A 12,442-nucleotide genomic window follows, 5' to 3' on the forward strand; every position below is an offset into this window, starting at 1 on the left:
CATAATCTGCAAAAAAAATCTTGTGATTGATGTGATTGTCTGGATTTGTTTTCTCATTTTGTATCTCATAGTTGAGGTCTACCTCTGATGTCAATTACAGGCCTCTCTCATCTTTTTAAGTGGGAGAACTTGCACAACTGGTGGCTGACTAAATACTTTTTTGCCCCACTGTTATATATATAGATTGTCTTGGCAACGTTTCAGCGAGGTCCGACTCCCCAACTTCAGGCTGGTGTTTTTGGCTTAAAGTGTGGTTGGAGCTGCCGTCTTTCTGTAAATCTTGGTGGGGGTGTGTGGAGTGCTGGCTTTGTTTCAATAAGTGGATTGATTGGCTGTGTGATTGTATCATGAGTGGTAGATTGATGCTGATTGGTGCTGGCTGTGTGTCCGTTGTTGTTTTCTGTTGTAACAGCCTGGGTGGTGAATGGGGCTCGTTTGTTGACTAGGGCTGGTTTCTAGATGTCTGGTAGGTGGGAGGTATCATCACATTTATTCATGTTGTGGGGGTGTTTCTCTATTTCGATAGCTTCCATAATTATTCTCTTGTTGAAGTGTAGTTACCACTAGAGAAGTGCAGATGTGGAACAACCATCTTAACCAATTTAGCTTGTGCCTCAATATCAGAAAGACTGAATATTTAGAGAGCAGTCCAAGCAATGCCATCATACAAGTCAGCAGTGAGAATCTAGTGAAGACCAACTCCTTTTGTCACCTAGGATCCCATCTACAAAGTGATGGCAGCATCAAAAACAAAGTGTGTGCAAGAGTAAACAAAGTATGGTTACGGTGGAAAGCGATCACTGGTGTGCTCTATGATTGACTCATGCCAATCCATATAAAATCAAAGTTATATGAAACATGGTGCACCCAGCAGTTCTATATGTTGCTGAGTGCTGGACAGTGACCAAATGTTAATTGAGTGTACTTTACATGCCGGTGAGATGAGCACACTTTCTTGGTTTTTAGGTGTTTCTCTCCTTGACCTTGTAAGCCACCACACAGTTTAGAAGCAAATGGGCACTGTGTCAATATCAGAGAAAATGCAGGAGAAACACTTAGTGTGATATGGCTATGTTCAATCAGCAGCACCTCACACAGTTGCGTTACATCACCTTCCACTTTAATATAGATGGCAAGTGCCCCATGGAAGACAACAGAGAAGATGGCAAAATACAATAAATGTGGGCATAAAAAATGTCGTGTTAAACCCAGATGCTGCATTTGATTGTGTAAGATGATGATTGTTGACCCGAAAAACAGATTTTTCACCTGCAAGAAAAATGCTAGGATGATTATGACATTTGTTTTCTGGTAGTTCATATTTCCCAGTCTTCACAATAATGTATAAGTGCTCTCCACAGGAATGGTGAAAGGATAACCTTATCCACATAAAAGTGGATTGGGATATTCCTCTCAGTTAAGTTAGGCAGATGAAATCACCAGTGATTAAAATAGGAGACAATAAAATTGTTAGCAAAATTTAATAATGGAGCAAAGAGAAATCCTTGTTAAACATCCAAGGTTAGGGGAATTGAATCAGTGCATTGACCCGGAGCACTGTGCGTAGCTCTCAGGACAATATAACTGTAGATATTATTAATAAAATAAGTCTTTAATTTATAATATTAGGCAATAATTTCTTCCATACAATTTCTCTTGTATGTTATAAAAAGCTGATTTTTTGTTTGTGACAGCTGCATACAATGGAACTTAAGACTGGGCATATTTTTCTGCTAGGTAGGATAAAATTATTGCTCAATCAAATGTACATCTACCTTGTTTAGACCCTACTTATTCTTCTATTAAGATGTTATTATCTTCTGTACAATAAAAAAAAATCACGTGTGAAACACAAATATTCATATAGGAAATCTATTGTGTACATGGATCTGCATTTTTATCATGCATTTCACTATGTTCAGGCTAGCTAATTAAGAATAGCAAAGATGGGCAACAATTAGTTAATCTATCTAGCATTCATTTCAGCTGAAAGTGCCCTAAAACTGACCTTTTGTTAATGGTAAAAGCAGTCACCAGAAATGGAAAACTCTATGCAGAATAGGGAAACCCCTTTTTCATTGTTGTTTTCCAAAACTAATCACAGTAAAGGCAATTTTCCCCAACTTTCTCTTAAAACCACTTCCTCTTGTAAGGCACATCTATGTTTGTGTTATTGGAATTTTCTTCTCTGTCCAGAATAAACACAACTCAAGTGAGTAATTCTGCAGAGACTTTCTCCATCAAAGATCAGAATCAAGACTTGTCTACTCAGAAATGTGGTAAACCTTGCAGCATAAAATGAATAGATATCATTAACTGATTTTCAGTTATAGGTATTCTATTAGCCCTACTGCCAAAATATCAGTCCTTGAACATTTTTGAGAATTTTGAATCCCCTTCCAAATGTCCCTACTTCTCATCTTGCTGGAAATTGTGAGAATTAAAGTTCCCAAACTAGTGTGCCAAACTGGAGACTGCCCCAACCCCCCTCAGTAAGCCAAATTTATCTTTGGCAACTTTGTCCATGTGCTTCCAACTAGAGAAAGAAGTTTTTGATTATTGTGTTCTATGCTATGTTTTCATTGAGTTGCTTAACCCTTTACTTTCTTTTGCTTTTTGATCACTGGCCATTTAACCGAGATAGGTGGCAGCATTGAACTGCTCGTGGCTGATCTCCCAAATGTAGTACATACTTAGAAGACCACTAAGAACTAGTAAGGTTGTAACATAGATTGGACAGCTGAAATATCTTGGAAGAAGGCAATGAAAAGTTATCTCTATACTTTTGCCAAAGATGGGACTACTGGTCAGCAGAAACAGGGCTCCACTTGAAGAGTACATCAACTATTAGGCTGAATTCTTAACATGCCAGTAGTATTTCTTAGTATCATTTTAACTTCCCATAAATAGTTAATTAAGGATCAGAATTCTTTTAAAGATCTATTTTATTATGTTTACTGATCTATTGGATTCAAGGTATCGAACAGGAAGAAGAGACACAATGCAAGCAGTTGACCTAAAACCATCAGAAGCCATTATTGATCTATTTGAGCAGTTCTGATCTTTTTCCTGAGAGAAAGGAAGCAAAGGATATAAAAGAGCCGGATGTCAAATAAATTATATAAATTAGAGATTTAATTTAATTTAACAATAAAATAATCTCAAAATGGTGAACTATTGACTTCCTTATCAATAGCACACAAGATAAAAAGTAAAATGGTTCTAAATCTTTGGAAGATGCATTTAGAGTAAGCATTTAAATGGATTTTCAAACATAAAAATAGTTTAGATAGGACTGTAACTCATAAAGCCAGGTTAGTTGCACAAGGGTTTGCTCAGTCAGCCAATGACTATGATGAAGTCTTTGCGCCTAGTTTAAAGGCTATAAGGTTACGTGCAGCATTAGTGTGGGCAGCTAAGAATGAATATATAGTTAATCATTTAGATGTAGAGACAGCATATCTGCATGCACCATTGCAACATACTATATATTTACAGAAGCCTGCGGGATTTAAAACTGATAGAAAAACTGATTGCTGGAGGTTGAAAGAGTGTCTTTATGGCTTGAAGCAATCAGGATATGAATGGAATCAATGTATAGTTAAAGAACTAAGAGCTGGCATGGTTGATCCATGTTTGTTTAAGAAAGAAAGTGATGGTGTGATTTCATTGTTGCTATTGTTCACTGATAACATAGCATTAATCACTAAAACTGAGCAAGAAGCTATGAGGATTATAACACTGTAAAGGAGCAGTTCAATATAAAACATCTCAGTGAAATTAGGCAATATCTTGGTTTACAAATAGATAAAACCAGGGGAGGATACAAAATCTCACAAACCGAGAAGATTAACCAGCTACTCAGAACGTTTGGGATGGAATTGTTTAAACCAGCTAAAACTCCAATGGGTCAGGAATTTAGCCATGATGATGTAAAAACCCCAACAAGACTAAATTTCTCTGAGCAGGTAGACTGCCCAGCCCTGGAATTTTTCCATATTAAATCCTAGATGAGATAACCCTTCCACATTCAGAAATGGCATGCAATTTGAGAGTATTTTCTGGATTCACAGTTCCTGCCTGAAGAATATTCAGCAACTGTAATCAGGAAGACATTTACTGATATTAATATATGCACCTGTTACTGAACCAGGGCCCTCTGCAAACAATCCCATCCCAGTCACCTTGCATGTGGACTATTGCAGTGTCATCTAAATGGGACAGCCCTTGAAGACCACTTGAAAGTAACAACTAGTTCAGAATATGAGAATGGAAGCAGAGATGGGCATTCCTCAGTACGCCCATATATAATTGCTACTCCATGAATGGCATTGGCTACAAGACAGATTCTGGATGTAATTCAAGATCATTGTTATTACCTGTACATCAGTTGTGATGTTCAAATTATTTACTATTGGTTCTGTGGGTGTGGCATGATTTGGTGGGCGTGGCAGGGGAAGGATACGGTAAAATCTCCATCCTGCTGAATACCACCTCCCTTCATGGCATAGGTTTTGCCTGTTTGAAGGGGCTGCCTTTCTCCAATGGTTTCTGTCTTTCTATATTATCAAATAGAGCGGGCACACTCTTGTTTCTATTAATTAAATATCATCTCATGGATCCAGAAAATAGGCCTTTTCTGGAAGAGCTCCTGCCTTCTAGAACATCCTCCTCTCATATTGTATGTTTCAATCCTCAAAAGCTTTTTAAAAGTTTTGGAAAACCTGGCTTTTCCTCCAGGATTAGGATGGATGGTAAGGCTCTTTTAAATTCTATATATTTCTATTGTATTTAATGTAGTGTGCTAATGAATTTGGACAGCCCTCTAGGAGAGAGAGAGGAAAGGAAGGAAGGAAGGAAGGAAGGAAGGAAGGAAGGAAGGAAGGAAGGAAGGAAGGAAGGAAGGAAGGAAGGAAGGAAGGAAAAAGCAGTAGGTTTTTTAAAAATTCCTTACTGATTATTACTCTCATTATAGTGGGGAAGGAGAACAATACTGCCATTTCAATATCCAGCCTGCACTATGCAATACAATCTGATAAAATAATATTTTGTAACTTTAGTACTTCTAAAACTGCTGTGATGATGACTGTTCCCCAAACCAAATAAGTAAATAACAGTTTCTTGTGCTTGTAAGATTTCTGGCTGGAAGCTCCTAGAGAGAGAAATAACTTAAGTGACAACATTGATTTAGCTGTTTTTACATTCTGTTTCTTTATATGTTACAATTATTTATAAACTGCCTTTTGGAATTAAAAAAACCTTCAAAAAGACTTGCAAACAATATAAACATGCAAGTAAATAAAAATTCAAGGCAACTTTCGGAAAAACAAGGTTGCTTTTCACTGAACTGCTATAATAGGAGGAAGGGGAGAGAAGAATACAGATGGGTAACCATCCTGTCTTTCTCTCACAACATCTTGCCAAAAAGGAAGTTAAAATGGTCTAATGGAGAATGATAATTTGGAATTTGGATCATCTGACTGAAAGGACATAATGCTTTTTTGCTCAGAAGGATCAAGAAAAATTTACTTGAGGTTGCCACTTGGGATAAAACTGACATGTTTGTATCTTCTGCTTATTAAACACAAAAAAACCTCAAAAGAAAGCCATCTTCAGAGGACAAAGGCATTATCACCTGGAAATCAAATTACAAATTGCATTGGGATCTCATAAAAGGATTATATATTAATAAGAGATCATTTCTGAAAATATAGGGTTAAGGTATGCTGAGTATTCTGGAGTAGGTTAGAACCAATACTCAGCAGAACCTTGCTTCTTACTCTGCAATTACAAACAGTACAAAGCCTGAACTTAGAGGATTTGCTAATATAGGAATCTGAAAAGGACATCGAATCATTAATAGGCTACAGGGAGAGCCAAGGGAAGAGGTGGCTAAGACGCTGAACTTGTTGATCAGAAAGGTTGGCAGTTCGAATCCATAGTGCCGCATAACAAAGTGAGTTACCGTTACTTGTCCCAGCTTTTGCCAATCTAGCAGTTCGAAAGCATGTAAAAATGCAAGTAGAAAAATAGGAAGGTAACAGTGTTCCGTGTGCCTTTGGCATTTAGTCATGCTGGCCACATGATCATGGAGATGTTTTCGGACAGTGCTGGTTCTTAGGCTTTGAAACGGAGATGAGCACCATCCCTAGAGTTGGGAACGACTAGTACATATGTGCGAGGGGAACCTTTACTTTTGCCATTTACAGGGAGAGTATAAACATAAGAGAGGCTGATACTCTTGGAATCAATCTGTATCTTCATCCAGTGTGCTTAAATAACAAAGGATATACTGTACATTCACATTTCTGTCAAAGATAAAGACCTATCTAAATGCACACAATAGAAATAGATAGGATTCAGGATTTACTTGATGGAAATAGAAAATCTGCATACTTACCAGCGACATCTAGATCCAGCTTGAAGCCAACAAAGTGTGTATGAATTGTTCCCAGAGTGTAGTCTCCAACTCTGTTTCCATATTCTAGACCATCATTATGGAGGTAAGATGAACTTATATAACCAGTGGCACGGACTTTGCTTTCAATTGCTCCATTTGGATTAAATACAAAGTCCCAGATATAGTCATAATTGCCAATAGTGGACACAGAGCGGAAGACCAATGCTGTGCTTCGTAGCCCTCCATAATACAGAGAATGAAAATTGGAAAAGTGACGCCGAAATGGAACTCCCATATCCTGTTCAAAAACACAAATAGCATCACGAATAATGAGAGGTCTTTCTACTTCTGCTAGGAAGGTAACGTTAAGATAAGTAGCAGAATAAGGGCAGTCAAGGCCTCGCATAAGAGGAGATGAGAACTTTCCAATTCCAAAACTTCCATCCATGTATCTAATAGACATCCCACCAGGGTTGTTGGAGCCATAGACGGACATAGCGTCTTGCACACTGAGCTCATACACAACCCTTTCATTTTTGAACCTAATGTCAAAAAGTTGTGGTCCTCTATGCAAATCCATTCGGTAGGCAAAACTCCAGGATTCAGAGTGGACTTGGTTGTTTTTCACAATGTAACGTGGTCCAAAAGGTTCATAATTCAGGGAACTCAGTTTGGCATGATGCACCCTTGGTTTCATTGAGGAGAATCCCCCATCAACTGGAACTCTGTTCACCGTTTCCACATGCACGTGCCGCTCTATGAATTCTCTTTCCAATTGTGCCATGTCCCTATAGTATTGGCCACCATAAAATACTTTCTTGACAATCCAATGGGTAATATCCAGGTTTTTGTGGTCTATAAGCACTTCAAGCCCAACAGGATGTAAAAAGAAACCAGTTACATTCTGGTACAAGATCAACCAAGTTGCACGATCCCCAGATTTCATTCCCTTTGGTGATGTAGTCATTGCTGCTAGGTTGGCTCCATCGTAGTTCAATACTTCATGCATGAAGCTTGGGGCTGTGGGGAACACTGTACTCTGAAGAAAGTGGGCCATCTGCTTGTGTTCAGCAATCAGTGAAGGTCTGCGATAATATGGCAGCTGTCCTCCATACTTTTGCACTGTCACATCCCGGTGATACAAAGGCTGTGGGAGGGGACCCACCACATATTCAGTAACATTTGGATCTGGCTGATTTCCAAAATACACTACAACCAAAGCCTGCCTAGGTGGGCATCTTCCTCCTTGATCCAGACATGACAAAGTGTCTGCTTTAGAGGGCAACTCCAAATCAACAGAATGAATGCAGTTATCAGAAGGCTTTGCATGAGAAGCATCTTCCAACGTGGCTCCAAGGTTGGATTTCATATACTGTACTACATGGACTAATTCCTCTTGTGATACATCAGCAAAGAGCCAGCTCCATTTGTTATTTAGATGCTCAGTTAAAGCTCGAGATTGGGAAGCACAGCTCTCATACTTCCCGCCTCTGGTCAACAAGATACACACTAAAGCAAAAATTGCTAGAAAGGCTAGAAAGAGCATGAGAAAAAGAACTTTCTGATTCATCTTTGCAGCAGCTGAAATAGTGGAGCCTTCCAAACCGCTCTCTGGAATTATAACTAGCTAGAATGAAAGACAGACTAGAAGGAGGGAGAAATCTGAAAGGAGAGGTTTGTCAAAGGTCAGCAAAGGAATATGACTCTCCTCTTTATGCCTGTGGAGATGTTTGTGCTGTTGCACATACATCCTGGGGCTAGAGAAAATAATGTTGAGTCACAGGATAAATCATAAACCACTTATTTCAGTTTGCTCCTCCACTCATTTTCCAAGGAATGGCAAATAGATACTAGAATGTGTGATAGCTTCAGCATGCTTTGGAAAACAAAAAAGCTATCTCCTCCTTGGATAGCAAAGAACATTCATTACAATGATTAAATGCAACTGCTCCTTGAAGGATTCATGATGGCTACAGCAATCTAAATACATAGGATTGATGCCAACAATTAACAAAATACCTTAATAGCCAAACAACACACGCTATGAATATTGCTTTGATTGGTTCATCAGAATCGATGCAGAGTATGACACTAACTCATAGAAAGGCAACATTTTTATCGAGATATATTCACATGTTAGAAGGGTATATGCTTTGCCATACCTTATAGTTCTTTGAAAATGAATGCTGAGCAAATTTGTCCCGCAGCCAGGCAAGGCAGCGAGCGAAGTTAGGACTTAGGAATTGCATTGCCTGCCTCCATGGGTCTGCCAAATAGAAGGGTACGAACAACAGGCATAAGTGAATGTCTGTGGCTTTATCTTTCTCTGGATTGAGACATGATCTTGTGTCATGCTTCAGGAAATCTAAAGGCTATGAAGTTTGAAAGGTTCCCTCTTTCATAAAGCATTTTCTATTTCTTCTTTGAATTCACACTAAATTTCCACTCAGCTCAGCCAGAAGACTTCAGACAGTTTTATTCTTTTTTATGCCTGGCTTGCTGAGGAAAGAAAAACAGAGACTCTTGCAGGCAGAAGGTCTTTGCGGGAATTTCCATTCCTACTTCCAGTTTGCTATTTGGTTTCCTGAAACTTACAGAATGAATGAGCTCTTTCTGTCACTTTCCAGGGCAAACTGTTGTCCTCCATAGCTGGCCTCAAGTACCTAATTGTCCCTTGGACTACAGTTGCAACATTTTCTTAAAATTTGGTATCTTTGAAGATCTGCTTGTCTAAACAACCTCTAGTCTTCATTTTTCTCTGCAGGCTGTATCTGTTGTCTGCACTTTTCTCATTTTCTACTGTTCGATTTGTTCTCCATCCAATTGTCTGCATGCACGGTACCAAATGTGATGTAGGATAGGGTGGACAAAAAGCAAATGCCTTTTGGATCTGCTCTATAACTGGCATTAGCTGCCCTCCTTCCTTGAAAGAGATTAGAGAAGCAACATTTAAGAAATTTTTTAAAGTATTGTTAAATATAATGTAACCATTCAAAATACAGTCATTCTTGATGAGGTTGGGGGAAAAAACCTGGTTTAAATCCATCCTCTACAGTGGTTAGTCCAGAAGACCATTTTGTGAGCAGCTAGCTGCAGTCCTTTCTGTTACCAATGAAAAGATCTATCTGTGCTGCATCAAGGTGGGAAAAAGCTAAAAATGGTTGCTTTAGTATTAGTGCTAAATTGAAATTAGTACAAATATTTGAAAAGAGTTGCAACAAATGCTAAAATGTTTGTAACCCTAATTCTTTCATCTCTCAATGTATTTTATTAAAGAAAACATATTCTTGCTTGGACATAATTTTTTTCGATTTGAGGCAACCACCAAAAAGCTGGATCTCAGCTAGTTGTTTTTTTACTGTCAGGTTTTTAACAATTTTAAGTCTATATTTGGATGTTATGAGCTGTCCAGTCATTTGGGATGGATGACCACAATAAATTTGATGAATAATAATGAAAAATCACTGCATATCTTTGGGCTAAGTGTACCGTCTCAGCCCAGCTTATACCACAGAGTTGTTATGGGAAAATTCTAAGGCAAGGTCTACTACATAGGCTGCCTTGATTTTCTTGGGAAAGAACAGACATGGCCTTAAAATATTCCTTAGAAGTAATCCTCAGATTATGATAGCAATTAGGGTGATATGATAATACAGCATGACATCACATAACTACATCGCTTAGCAATGACAATCCCAGCTGCTGTTATAACCTCAGATTAAGCAGGAAACACAGGAGTCAAAGACAAATAGTGTATGGGTGCCTTGGGAGAATGTGGGTGCCACATATGGCATTATGGAACACATATAGGTTATTGAAGGCCTGGGAAGGGAAGTGGAGAAGGCTAACCTGTATTACTTGATCAAATATATTGAGACTTTTAAAAACATATAATCTCAGAATAGGCTACTTTCAATTTTAAGAAAAAAGTGGGGGTAGGATGAGGTAAAAGTTACTAAGATATCTAACAAAATGTGCTGTTTGTCTGCTAAAGTGTTGCTATATCTCCTTTAGACCTCTGACAAGTATTTGACTAGCAATGGCTAGAGGCAGAATTATCTACATGTCTTTACTTACAATCCCACCCATTTTTTCTATTCCTGTTTTTTGTGGGGGGGATTTGAAATTTTAAGCAGAGCAAGATGCAACATTTGGCCAAAGATGGCTATCTTTGGCTCATGTTATGTAGGGCTCAAACTATTGAGTAAGTATCTTAGAAAATGCTATGGTAACTATCTTAGAAAATACCATATTCCCTAGGGATCTGGACCCCTTTGAATTGCTATATCCTGCCTAATTTTCTGCTGCGCAGTTGCAAGTCAATTATTTGCTTTCTGAGCTCAGCTGCAGAAGACCTTTGTACATTTTACATTACAATAACTCTGTGATGCACACAGACTTTGAACTGGATTGCTTTCACTGCATCTAAACATTAATAGAACCATACTGCAAATGTTACTGACAATGGTAATTATACATGTTAAGCTTATGTAGGCCAGTAAAAAGAAACTCAACCCTATTCTTGATGGGCTAAATAGGAAACCTCGAAAAAGAAAAGAAGCTGGAGAAATGAATATCCTATTCATTTTTTCTAGTTTCTAAAATGTTATTTTTTTTGTTTTACATAACATTTTGTTCCTTTTCCACAGCCCTTGCTAAAATACTCCCCACTTCTTAGCAAACTTAATTTGTGAAATAAGGATAGGTAAATAAAATAAGCAAGTCCATGCAAATCTGCACTGATTCTATAAAGTTAGAAAGTATTTGAGCCATTCATATTTTGCTTACAGATAGTTTGCAACTCATCTTTTTATATATCCATTAAAATTAATAAAGCAGTCCTCTTGAATGTTAGAGTGACTTGGAAATGACTGGTGTTGACAAGTAAAACTAGAAGACAAAGATAAGGAGGGAAAGTTGAGAATTTGCACAATGTGTTATAATTCTTTTTAGAACTAGTGGGCCACAAAATAAGCAATGTCAGCAGATAGATGCAAGCATGTTTAAATAGAACTGGTATTCAACTGATTTTTATATTTTCCCCACATTATTCTGATTACAGTTAGTCCTCAACTTACAACAGTTGTTTGACATTTCAATGACACTAAAAAGATGAGTTTTTCACACTTACGACCACTGCACAATCCCCATGATCAAAATTAAGACTTGGAAACTGATTCACATTTACGATCATTGCAGTTTCCTGGGATCATGTGATCAATTTCTGCGACTTTCTGACAAGCGAAGTAAATGGGAAAGCCAGGTCGTAAAATGGGGCAAAATTCAATTAACAAATGTCTCACTTAGGAACAAAAATTTGGGGCTCAATTATGGTTGTAAGGACTACCTGTATTTTAAAACCCTGAATGCATATTGTGCCTCTGCAATTGAAGGGAAAATTACAAACAGGAAATGGGAATGTGTTTATCTAATTATGGAGCTTTTACCACATACAATTTGTTGTGCTTTAGAAGGAACACAACTGACCCCACCCGGATCTTATAATACTGTATTTTCAAGTTGAGAAAATGGATAAGATGATGAAATTAAAAGCAATGCTCTTTACAAATAAGTAGCAGTGTCAGCTCCTCTTTGATTAAATCAGGAGGCAAGAAAAATCACTAGTCCACTTAATGACATTCTGTCAATTAGAAGGTATAAAAGATTTTCAATTACAGCGCAGGAAAGAGGCCAAGCACCCCCTAAATGTGTACATTTCAAATTAATCAAAGAATACTTATTGAGAGAGAAAACATAACTATTCATTAAACAAGTTAAAACAATAATGGAAACATCACATCACCCAGACAATTTAAAAACAATCTGAAAGTCAGAAGCTATCTAGAAAAATACTTGCGTGTTGACATTTATTTGCTGACTATATGAAAGAGCCATTATAGACAGACTGCATTTTGCAGAAAGCATAACCTTATTTCCCCAAAGAAAAAACCTGTGACTATTAAATGAGCTCAACAAAAAGGAATAAATTAAAAAAATGCTGTATAATGCCCAACTTCCCTATGCTATCAACATAGAGTTGCC

The 12,442-nt window shown here is 37.8% G+C and overlaps 1 protein-coding gene across 1 annotated transcript; it reads right to left on the minus strand.

Moving 5' to 3' along the window:
• Positions 1-4,608: 4,608 nt before the first annotated feature.
• On the minus strand, positions 4,609-7,970 carry LOC116521211 (membrane primary amine oxidase-like). The gene is given in 2 exon segments (XM_032235902.1): positions 4,609-4,694; positions 6,401-7,970. Coding segments are annotated over 2 exon segments (1,656 nt in total).
• Between the last annotated feature and the right edge of the window lie 4,472 nt (positions 7,971-12,442).

Source organism: Thamnophis elegans, chromosome Z (genome assembly GCF_009769535.1).
Source record: "Thamnophis elegans isolate rThaEle1 chromosome Z, rThaEle1.pri, whole genome shotgun sequence".
Classification (NCBI taxonomy): Eukaryota; Metazoa; Chordata; class Lepidosauria; order Squamata; family Colubridae; genus Thamnophis; species Thamnophis elegans.